General features: G+C 42.1%; 1 protein-coding gene across 1 annotated transcript in view; it reads left to right on the forward strand.

Moving 5' to 3' along the window:
• Positions 1-2,881: 2,881 nt before the first annotated feature.
• The window catches only part of LOC310958073 (disks large-associated protein 1-like), a gene marked incomplete at its 3' end in the record, with an annotated part of 88,877 nt that continues 78,881 nt past the window's right edge, over positions 2,882-12,877 (forward strand). Inside the window, exon 1 of the mRNA XM_083928877.1 lies at positions 2,882-4,405. Coding sequence (XP_083785003.1) covers positions 2,990-4,405 — 1,416 coding nt within the window. The 5' untranslated portion in view covers positions 2,882-2,989. The remainder of the gene's footprint in view (positions 4,406-12,877) is intronic.

Consider the following 12,877-nt stretch of genomic DNA (forward strand, 5'->3'; position numbering starts at 1 on the left):
AATTATAATCAGGTTTTTAAAGTGTATGTAAACGAACTGAGTGGTGGAAATGGCCAGGTTTTACCGGGGGAACGTTGCTGGGATGGGCCCGGAAAATTATGATAATCACTGAAGATACTTTTATATTCCCAGGTTTTTTTTATTATAAACAAATAAATGCACAATGATATAGAATATTCTTTCTGTTCAAGGGAAGAGCTGAATGCTTGATGTTTTTCTTATTGATTTTACTCATTATCATGAGAGCTGCATAAAAAACGATTGCAAAGATCTACTGATTATTTCCCCCGAATTTTATTAATGCCATATATGGATTACACTGCCTATTCAGCTTCATTAAGCATGTTCTACTATTCTCTGCTCTGCTGTTCTCATGCTGTCTTCCTCTCCACTGGTCTCCTCAGTTCTCCTTTCTGTTAGAGACAAATCACTGACAATGAAGAATAATAGTTCATATTAATAAACTACTTGTAGGCTACCAAATTAATTCATCATATGTATTGAAATTCTAAAATTAACATGAAATAAATATAATTTAGCTTCTAAAAAGAGAGGGTTGACACTGCATCCTCCCCTCTCCAGTCTATTCTGTCTCAGTCCTGTCTCATTCCTATGAATCAGTTTTCATTCAGGCATTCATTAGACTCTTTTTTTTTTTTCTTTTTTTCATTTTTTCATAAATACAGCCTGCACAGTTTATTAACCCTTCTTCGTACAAAGCACCTAGCATTGTTTAAAAGCTCAAGTCATGCCGTTTACAGAGGTATGCCTGCAAGCTAGTTCAGGCAGTTCAGGGGTAACGTTATTTGATCATCATTCCCCAGTATCTCCAGTGTCCAGTATGTAAACGATCTGTGGGGACTTATGAAGTCTAGATGACAAACTCTACCTATGTTCTGCTGTTGTAATAAACATTTCAACGTGAGTTGTCTGACAGAACACCAAATGTGCATTTGATGAATAATTCTACCAAGACAAAACCACGCAAATTTGAATGCAAAGTCAGGCTCATCAAATAATCAAGATCAACATAACTTAACATGCCCAGATATGTAAAAGATACTTCAATATTAGAATTAGAAATTGGAAAGCTGTCCATCGACTGTCGACTTACCCCTCGGTCCACCTGTAGGGGTAGGGGTGTCTCAATTCCATCTGGCATCGAGGGGGAGGGCTAAGGGAGAGGGCTAGATAGCCCTCCGAACAGAGATTTTCCAGACCCACACTTCAAACGGAGGGGTATGAGATTCATTATTACATAGGCTCCAAAGAAACCAGTGACAGACACGTTATAGTTAGCATGTTGTGAAGACAGGCAACCTACACAACCTTTTCGCAGTCTATACTACAGACCATAAACTGGTCCACCAGCATTCCCAGGCATTGGTGACATATTCGTTTTCTGACAAGTCCTCACTTTGCTGTAGAAAAGTGCAAGAGGATGCCAATAGCCCACCACAAGCGATAACAGCTGTGGACGACACGTTGAATCTCCAGCAAAACAAGCTCGTCTGCTTACATAAAGTGGGATCTGGCCTTAATACCTATGAGAAAATGATTCAATGTCTGGACAGACCTGATATCTGTAAACAGATTCTGCATGCAAAAGCAGAATCTGTAGGCATGGAGACAGATTTGGGTAGCAGAAGTGCTCTGGTTTCTGTTTGCAGTGCAGTAGTTATTATCAATCATGTTTGAGCAAGCTTTGGATACATGCAGGTAAACAATCTGTGTGGAGAGCAAACAAGGCACAACGCATCGCCCAAAATGAAATCACAGAACCCATGCGCTATTGGCGAAAGCGATTCAGCTTTCCATTAGCTTTTTTTTAAATTATTTATCTGCAGTCATATGCAGATATCTGTTTATAGAGAAACCGTCTCTCAACTCCAACTCCATTCTTGTGTCACAAGTTAATAATCAGACCATATATTCTGGCTACTCCAGAAAGCCGGAAATATTAGCCGTTGTCGTCAGAGGCTGAAATGTCCTCAGACAGATAGAAAGTGATTCTGAGATTGAGACCGACATGGATGTAAACTGTAATTTGACTTGTTGGTGGTTATTCTAGTTAGTACAAAATTTCTAATTGCAAAATGTAACCTATCCTTTAAAACATTTCTCCCCTAGCTTCTTTTGGTAACATCATGCAGCACAACACTTTTATTTCCACTCTATTGAAATAGTTCACGGGTTAGAACTGTCACCGCATAGCAAGTAAATCTGGGTACAAATCCACAAGCCGCCTGCGTGGAGTTGGCATGTTCTCTATGTGTCTGTGTGGGTTCACTCTGGGTGCTCTGGTTCCTCCTACAGCCCAAAAACGTGGGTTAGGTGAATGTGATGATATGATGTGGTAAGTGTGAACGCGTTATGTGTGATAGACTGGCAACCTGTTAAGGGGCTACCTGCCTCTCAACCAATGTTTTCTGGGATAGACTCCAGTCCTCCAATCCTGCACACAATAAGCGACTATATGGGTAAATTGATTGGCAGATTGGTGAATGGATCTGGAATCAAAATTAAGTGATAAGTTAAGATTTAAAAACACAAGTAAAATCGGAAAGGTATCACATGTGTGTTTATCTTGATGGTTTGTAATGTTTGAAGGTTTTTACTATGAAAACAAAAAGGATCATCAAAATCTGAGGCATGGGACAAGACCTTGGCCCCTTAAAAACAGGACTGTGGGGCACATGAAGACACTACAATTAAAGGTCAAAAGTTTAAAAGCTGAAAGGTCTTAACGTCTACAACACTAATATGATTTAATTAAACCCAGAGGCTTCATCATTGCCATGGAATGACTTGTTGTTTGTTGGACTTGTTGCCTTGCATTAACTGTATTGCCCCTCTCTCTTCCTGTCTTCCAGAGTCTGCAGCTCTCCTCTCAGGGACGGTATTCTGCATTCCTTCTCTGGTCACAGGCCTGCCTGGCATCTCTCATCTATATCATTTCTCTATCCATCTGCCCATCCTTCCCCCTGTCATGAAAGGCCTGTCCAGTAGTCGGAGTCACCATCACGTGGTCTCCTATGAACCATCATATGATCTATTGGGTCACCATGTTGACCGCAAGCCATATTTAATCAGCCAGAATGACATGCCTGTGCCCATTCCCATGCCCCATCCAGCTGAGCTGTCCTACTACAATGCTCAGCGTACCCCGTACCCCTCTGACAGCAACAGCATCGTCCCATACGGAACCTTCCCAAGGAGGTGCCACTCCACCTCCTCATCTCACCATCCTGAGGTAAAGGATGAGTGTATGGCCATGGTACCATATATAGGAGGAGGAGGGGGAGGAGGAGGAGGAGGAGTTGGAGGAGGCTATGGAGGTAAAACGCCCACCCGGGTACCAGCAAACTTTGCGGACCCGTTTGAGCGTCAGCCATCATTGTCCAGAGATGGCTACCATACACTGCAGTACAAACGAGGAGTGCTGGCCCACAGTGGGGGTATGGGGGCCAACAACAACAACAATGACAGCCCAGGGAGAATTCGCCACCTGGTCCACTCAGTCCAGAAGCTCTTCACCAAGTCACATTCATTGGAGGGGCCACACCATTCACAGTCTTCCAAGGGAGCCAATAATGGGAGCGTTAATGGTGGTGGTGGTGGTGGAGGAGGTGGTGGTGGTGGTTCACGGGCCAGCCCAGAGGGTGAAACTCCAGTGGGACTGCGCCACCGGAAGCGCAGCAAGAGCCGTGAGCGCTGTCGATCAGCAGAGCCCAAGCATCGAATCCACCACCACCACCACCACCAGCTCCACGGCTCAGCATCTGCCCCAGGCTCCGGATATTGGAGCTCAGATGACAACCTGGAACGGGAGCTGTGTCTCTACCACCCTCACCACCACCAACCTCCACCCTCACCCTCTCCCTCCCTTTCCCCCTCGGCCATCGCCATGACAATGGGCCGGTATCCCGGTAACAGCCACGACAAGTTCCCCCAGACTCCCCTCCCCAGTCTCTCCTCCTCGCAGTCCCAGCAGTACTTCATGATGGACCCTTACGGCACACTTAACGAGCACACACACACCCACGCACACCATGGCCACACACACCACCATTCTGCACTCAAAGTCTCCCGGAGCAACAACGACGTGAAGTATGCAGCGCCGTCGGCATGTGTGCCAATTAGTGGTAGCAGCAATAACAGCGGTGGCGGTGTCGTTGGAGGAAGTGGCCCCTTGCTGCCACCGAGTCTTGTGGATGGGCCCCTTGTGAAGAAAGGGGCATGGTCGTCAAGCCTAACGGTGAGCAGGGCCCGAGAGGTCTACACCAACAACAGCAGCCACAACCAGCTACGAGCCAGCGCAGGATCCGGTAACCTAAACCTAGATAGAGCTCTAGTCAAATCTAAGGGCAGTCAGCAGCAGGAGCGCTCTTGCCATTTCTTACAGGTAACTAATTCCTCCCCGACTCCCATCCAAAACCAGTCAATTCACTATTCTCCCCTCTGTCGCCTCCCTTTTCTCCACGACTTACTTTCCTCACCATTGTTTCCTTTAAGTCAGTGGTGTCCAGTTTTGTGGGATTCAGGTTTTCATTTATACCAAACACTACACTCTCTGACTCTGCTGAAGAACAGCTTCAGTTAGAGGGGTGAAATCAGGGGAATTCAGTAATACAATGGACAGGTGGTCATTCTGAGGTTTTGGAAAATTCAGCCACAAATTCCAGGATGTGCACAGCGGCACATTCAGTTCTTATTTTTTGTGTCATTTTGGTCACAAAATATTACTTGAGCAGGAATTATCTGTAAAAAAATTGAGGTTATCCATATTCAAAAACCATTTCAGGACACCGGACATTTGCTTCTTTGAAAGTCCTCAGAATGATCTGTGATATACCAGTGAGAATCACTGCAATCTATTGCCACCATCATTGGGAAAAGTACTCATGATTACAACTTGGACTGCTACTCGCTGTTCTAGTTGTTGGGAACATTAGGAAATCTAAAATTTGATTATTTACACACAACATTAGTCATCACAACTTCTTTCAGATATTTATTTACAATATTTACACATAATATTGATCATAATGAGCACAGAGAGATGATAATATCTGAAAAACAACTGTGTTTTTTAAGTTGTATAGGTTGCACAGCTGTGTCCATTCCAACAGCCAGCCGTCTGCCAGCTTACAACACATGCTAACTAGAACCACTGTTCACCACATTTCTTTTTAATTTAGTAACATCATGTAGCACGACAATTTCATTTTAACTCACAATAGAAATATTGTGGCTCAGGGGTTAGGTCAGGGTTTTTCCGTAGAGGTTGCATGCTTTCCATGCTGTATCCTTCAAGGGATAACCCCCATAAAGTTGCTTTAGTGTTTGGCTGGAATGACAACTGCAGATTTACATTGCCGGAAACACTGACTGGATATCACTGCCTAAGGCTGGGGAAACACTACAACTGGCAACATGAGCGCTTTATGATTCAGTCTTAACCACATTCATCAACCTACAGACTTTGAGCCATTTGGATGAAATAAAACAAATCTATCCCTGATTATACCTGGGATCACAAACTACCGATGTTTCATTATATCATGTATTTGAATAATTTTATTTAATTTAAAAATATTTGCAGATAGTCTGCAGATCATTTTTTTCAACATTTCCATTAATCAATTATTTGATCCTTTGACATGAAATGTCAGAACATGAAAGTTTCATGAGGCTGAAGGTGATGTCATCAAATTGTTTGTCCAAAACATTACATAAGATGAGAAAAGCAACACATATATATATTTCAGAAGCCGAAAAAAGGTGGATGTTTGGTATTTATGTAAAAAAAAAAAAAAAATAGTTGTATATCTGTTTTGTTGACAAACTAATCCATCAATCAACTAATCATTTCAGCTCTAATTAACATATTGTTGGATAACGTGTTAAATGAGTAACTAAACCCAAACTGTCTGAAGGCATTTTCTAACCTGGACCCTTTTCCCACATGTATTTCTGTGTAAGTGACTAATGGCAACAATTTATTTTAAAATTGGTCCAGTATTGAGGCGAGGGCTGCAGCCTGGCTGCTGTGAACCAGGCTGCAATGTAATCAAATGGGGCAACTGCATACCGACAATTCATGTCAACTAAAAGTATTAGTTTTTACACTGACAGGCTCAGATTGTTATTATACTTGTCTGACTACATTATATAAAGATGGAGAGGTTGCTGTTATCCTGCCATGCTGTAGTATGCAGCTACTGATGCAGTTCAACACAGTAGCTTTAGCTAATAGCATTAGCTATTAGCTATGGTCTTTGGTAGTCTTCTCCACTTTGTTTGGCAGTAGTGTCCCGTTCAAACTGCAGACCTGATGGTCTGTAAGGTGCAGTGTATCCCACAACTTGTGCCTGTCTGCATGCAAAGTAAAGTTACTCTATGAAAGCTGTGTAGTGTAGCTCCACATAGAGTTGGCACAATTTGGAAATGCACAAAAATAAACTTCACAATTCTCTCCCTCTCTGAAGTTCGACTCTCGTGACTTCTGGCTCCACCCCGCAAGATTTCAGAACAAGACTTTACCTTCTTTCCATAATGTGGTTAGACACTTAATAACAATAATAACAATCTGAGCCTATTGTCGGTGTGCAGTCGCCCCGTTTAATTACATTGCAGCTCCGTTCATAGCTGCCAAGCTGCAGGGCTCACAAAAAAGGTTCTTATTATTAGTCACTTAAACAATTTCAAGGAAATAGGGTCCAGGTTAAAAATACAGAAACTCCCCTTATTATTTATTTTATTTTAATTCTCCACAGTCACTAAACCATATGATTGTTACTCAATATGAATTAAAATGCATTTTTTTACCCAACTATGTAACATTTTTTATTGATTGCTATAATTTGGAATAATAATTACTTAGATTTGAATAAGCCTGCTGCTAGTGAGCTAGTCAACATCACTGTACCTCCATTATGGAGTCTAACCTGCACATTTGGGATGCTTCAGCCCTTGGTGCATAAGAATCAGGTGGCAGAAGAACAATACTGTGGATTTTTCTTTGTGCCTGGACTACAGTTAAACATGTGTCCTTGATTCTAGTCAGATTCTTCTTACATTGAGTAAATAATTCCAGCCTATTCTCATTCTCAGGGTATCACATATCGCCTTTTTGTCACTGCCCTCAGCTTTTGATACCGACCGCGACACACAAGGTACCCTTGAGCTTCTGTTTAAAATGCACCAGGCTTTCAACTGTAAACCCATCTGCTGCATAATTAGACACTCAGAGCAAGTGCTCCATAATTAAGAGCGACAAAATCAGTGTAGGGAGGAGGTTGGGGTGGGGGATAAGTCACACAGCAGACCATGGTTCATGACCTGTTCATGTTACATACGTCACATAACATAACATAACCACACAGCTTTGTTTGAATTTACATGAACCACGTGTTCCCGGGTTCAAAACAGCGGCCGTAGTAGCCAGACTGGTAAATCCAGTGTAATAAATAGCGGACAAATCAAAGAATTTCATTACATTGGTGTAACAATCTTGCTGATATTGTCATAAAGCAGCCATGGGTACTCTGGGTACTTGTGCACGTTATAATTGAATTGAAAACACCCTGCTGTGGAGTTAAACAGTGCAATAATACAATAAGCTAAATCTCCAATCATCCTGGAAATGCAGCATAACTATGGCTAATTTATACACTACACTAGTCTAATGTCAACGGATGAACTGTGCAATATGTAGAATCATGTAGTATAAAACTGTTGTAGTGTGTCCTCACTCTTAGAGGGAACATTGCTCCCCACCACCACTCTATTATTCTGATCTCCCAAGAACCCCACTCCTCCCCTCCTGCCTTTCCTCCACTCACCCAACTCACTTCTTATCCACCCGACCCCCTGCCACACACAAACCCACCTCCACCTCCTTTACTTCCTCTTGGTTTGGAGAGCCTTCCTCTTCCTTCTCCTCTTCCTCCTCTTTCCTCCTTTTGAGTTGACGAGAGAAGTAAGTGCAGAGTCAGTAGCAGCCTTACTCTCTGAATGCTAGGTAATGACATGAACTCATGAAGAACGACATCCTTTCCCGTTTGTAGACTTCATTTTTAATTTAGTAGTGCTTCCCTTCCTGTCTCTCTACTAGTTATCTTGCCTTTCCTCATTGTTTGTCTCGATGGCTTGTTGTTGTGTCATGCTGTGCTGTTCTTTGAAGTGCTGTGTTGAGCGAAGTGTTGGGGAGGTCTTTAACTACATATAGGAGACTGAACAGTAACCCAGTGGTAGTTCAACTTATTTTTTAATTCGGTTTGAGTTTATTGATTTTGCAAACTTATTAGCCTTCCCTTCACTTAAGTACCCCCTCAAAATCCACTGGGTCACCAGCTTCTTTTTGGGCATTCAAATATTTTAAAACTTTTGTTAATATGGAAATACACATCGTTAGTTCAGTTAGATTTTCCCAAATTCCATCATGGGCACCAAAGCATGATTCATTCAGATTAACTGGAATACACAGAAGAGACAAGAAAACATGGTGACTCCCTAGCTGTTTGGTAGCTGTAAATTCCACATATGGGTCCATTCTGTGATTATTTATGTCATTTAAGTGTCCATCAATCCAAAGAATCAAAAGGGTTTTTCATCAAAATGAATCCATGTTGTGGATAATGTCATGTGGAGTCCATAGCTAACGAAACCAAACTGGTTCAGACTGAAAGTATTTCATCTTCTTCTTGCACAGGGTTGTTGGATATGTGTAGTTTCCTTAGATTGCTGCCTACAAAATGAAAGTATTCCCACCTTTTTCTGCTGACTTTTCACACTGGGACAGCCCCTGACGTACAGCAAGCACTCCCAGTGTGGAACATCAACATGGCTGCATCATGTCTCTAAGCAGCCATGATAGAACAAGCTGTCATTGGTTATCAACACGTCAATCATGAGGATTGTAGCCAATCATGTTCCCTTTCCATCGGTGTATTGCATGGGTAGTAATAATTAATGGGAGCCCAGCTACATCAATGTGTAACCTCTAACCTGTGTGTAACTGGCCCAGTCCCTTCTTAAAGAGCCAACCATCACATCAATGTGTTCAAACAACATTTGAATGAATGTAAAATGATTTATAGTCACCTAAATGCTTAAGTCTGCTTTGTCCAGGGTCACAGAAGTGAGTAAAAGTAACTGGCACATTGTGGACACTGGTTTTGGAGAGGTTCTGCCAGGTGTGTCCGGGGACATGTGGGTGAGGAACAGTGAGTGCAGGACAGGCTGTGTCCAGAGCGTAGACATGACAGTAGTGAATGATGGCGAAACAGTATGCAGGTTACATTATCAAGGTGTAACCGGGGTAGATAGTCTATATAAAGACAAACCTCAGATACAATGTCCATATAGCATATAAGCAGATTGCTTTGTATGAAAACTATTATCCCACCTTAGTGTGTGAATCTGGACAGGAACAATTCTGAAAACAAAATCCAACTAAAGAATGTGCCAACAAAAACTTGACACTTATGTTGTCTCTAGTCGAAACTAATGCACACACGCACACACAACCACTTACAGCCAAACTGCATGATCCATTCGAGGATTACGCCTAGCGGAGATATCTAAATGGGTTTTGGTGCCCCTCCTAAATAAATGAGATACAGTTGTCCCTCGCTATAACCCGGTTCACCTCGCAGTATCGCAGATTTTTTTAGTGCAATTTTGCATGCCTTTTTTTTTTTTTACAGCGCATTGTTTTCTGCGTCCTGATTGGCTTAGGGACTGTAGACCATTGTCAATCAATCTCCTCCCTACTGTGTCTCTTGTATAGTACAGAATGTGTTCAGCTTTCCAAATTTACATATACTTTACCTTCTTTTTCTACGAAGGTTTGAAATGTGAGAAAATGTTAATGCCTGTCTGAGAAAAGTGTATAAAGTGTGTAGTGAGGGGTTTTGCAACCTTAAAACATTTATAATCATTGTAAAAAATAAAGCTGACTACTGCGGATTTCGCCTATTGCGGGTTATTTTTAGAACGGAACTCCTGCGATTAACGAGGGACCACTGTAACTGGGGAGTACTGAAAATTCAAATAGAAATGCAGTTCAACTCGTTCAATGTGTAGTCAGTTGTAACTGTAAAAGTTAAATGGCCTCCCCAACACCTGCTGGTTGTTTATGTGTTACCTGTACTGTGCTGTGTGTGTGTGTGTGTGTGTGTGTGTGTGTGTGTGTGTGTGTGTGTGTGTGTGTGTGTGTGTGTGTGTGTGTGTGTGTGTGTGTGTGTGTGTGTGTGTGTGTGTGTGTGTGTGTGTGTGTGTGTGTGTGTGTGTGTGTGTGAGAAAGTTCTTGTGCAGGTGCATGGTTGCTTACACATGTATGACATACTGTGCATTTCCAAGAAAAAAGCTAACAAAGTTTAACATAAATTGTGTCTATAGAGACAGACTGTTATCTTAGTTTTCTCTAATGTCTTCCTGATCTGATCCCATTTTCATTTGGGTTTCATTTCATTTCAGTTTGTTGTCAATGCAAACTCCACACTTTCCCCCATGCTTACCTGTTGTCTTGATAAATTTAGAATAATGTCAGTACAATTCATGTCATACTCACCGCTCTGCTGTGCTCACTTGCTCTGGGTTCTTGTTGACACTTTTTTTGATTAAGTTCAGAATATGGCCATGGTACCATGCATCTGCATCAGTAGACCTGAGTGGGCAACAGATAGAGGGACTGATTAGTGGCTCACACTCTCTTTCTCTTTGCCTGCTGTAAAAGTGTAGCCTCGTGAGACCATCCTGACCTCTGAGCTCCACCGTATTTTGCTCACAGATCAGTCTGGTAAAGTGTGGTGGAGAAAATTTGGAGAACTTTGCCAGGCAAACATACAATCAGCAATGGTTTTGAGGTTTGAGTGTGACACATCACATGAAATTCCGACCTGATCTAAACAGATTTTCAGACAGCGGTAGCCCCAATTCTGTTAGCCGCTCGTTAACTCTTTTTTTCTCTGTGATCCTTCTGTTGGAGTATGGACTGGGCAGCTGAAATTGGGCCTTTTCTCTAAAAAAAAAAAGTAAATTTGTTACACAAACGGAAAAATATCCTTTACCGACATGTTGTTTACTTTCTGAGCTTTGCCCCGCGGCTGTTAGTACGTCATAGTCTTTGTTGATCTGATTGGTTGATTTGGCCCGTATATTGGTGATAGACAGATATTTTATCCAATCAGCAAATGAGAACCAATCCATCTGGCAGAGTCAGGTTAGTGAAAGTGGGCATATTTCACTTGTTTAAAGTCAGTAAGATTTTATAAAAACACAAGTTTTTGTCATATTTGCTGAAACTGTCATTATACGCTGACAGCAAAATGAGAAAGAGGATCTGTGGAAAAAGTCATGTAGCTCTGGCTCCATCTGCTTCACTCTGTTTGCTCCTAATAGCATCTGCAAGATTCCACCACGACCAACCTAGAGTAACCCCTCACAGCTGAGGGGTCTCTGACACAGTGTCAAAAACTACTCTGAACTCTGACCAAACTGTGAAACTAGGCAGCACTGAGAAATATGAATCAAGATACTCTCACAGTATTGCATATTTCTTGCAGAAAATGATTTCAGAAACATATTTTTGAGTACTGTTTAGCTGTAAAATGAGAAAGTTTGTGACCAAGTCGAGCTAAAACCAAACCCCATCCACCGGCCGAGTAACCATACCCAACCTATATTAAGCTATACAGACTACACAAATTGTGGCTTAAACTTACTTAAAATAATATTTGACCTCATGTTTGCTATGCCAACATAAACATTTTACCAAAATAAAAAAAACATGCTCATGCAGCCCCTACAACCCCATTGAGTTTAGTTCAAATACAACACAGACCGTGATTGTTTGAACTAGGATTAAACAGCTTGTGAATTAGATTTCAGTGAACAGTGAAGTACTCTCAAAGACAGAGAGGCTTTCAGGATTTGTTTTTTAAAACCTTTAAGCAAAAAGATAAATCCAAAAGGCAAACTAAAAAAAAATAAAGCAAGGTAAAACAGCGGGGGGTGGGGGGGTGGGGGGACTACATATCCCTCTCAAACAATCTGGTTCTTCTTTGATTGTGGCAGACAAAACACAGAGAGCTGCTGCTTCAGTCATGTCAGAGAACACATTAAAGCTGTCCTCATTCCCCTTGGCTCTATACTGTATGTTTAATCTGCAAATTATTATATTCAGCATGGCTGCTGGCTGCACTGCTACAGTACCTGTTATTTCTAATGCTGCTGCCGCCTGAAGCCATCACAACAGCCAAGTGTTGCCTAGGAAACTATCTACAGCCTGTAATACAAACGACACAGTAGATGCTCTGGATATACTCTTTACACACTGTCACTGTAAATGTCACATGCACAGTGAGTTATTCTTAAAACATGGACCGACAGACAGAGTATCGGTTGTCTTGTTACACCAATGCACCAAATCTCCAGAACACAGCATCTGCACTAATGACAGTGTGAACCATAGAAAGCAGTGTTCCACTGTTCCACAGCCATTACAGTAGAATGAGTATTGCGCCGCAGTGGAAGTGAGGCCTGTGCGTGGGCGAGAGGCGCTGCTGATGCTACTGCAGCTGGTTCTTTCCCCGCATTCTCTTTTTATAGCCAAACTGCTCATTTGTGTCTCTTTGACGTCACACACATACAGAGGGAGAGAGACAGACATTGAGCCCAGCAGATCGGTTCAGCCTCTTTCCCTCTGTGATTCATATATAATTAGTCAGAATAGCGGTGCAATTCTCCAGCTGTCTGTCTCTGTTATTGTCTGTCAAATTCTCACTCTGGCCTCTAGTCTGAAGGCGGTACAGGTGCCGGATTCGCTCCATCTGGCACAAACACATTAAAAAGGTTTGGCTAATTAAAA

This window comes from Echiichthys vipera (assembly GCF_963691815.1).
Source record: "Echiichthys vipera genome assembly, chromosome: 15".
NCBI classification, from domain to species: domain Eukaryota; kingdom Metazoa; phylum Chordata; class Actinopteri; order Perciformes; family Trachinidae; genus Echiichthys; species Echiichthys vipera.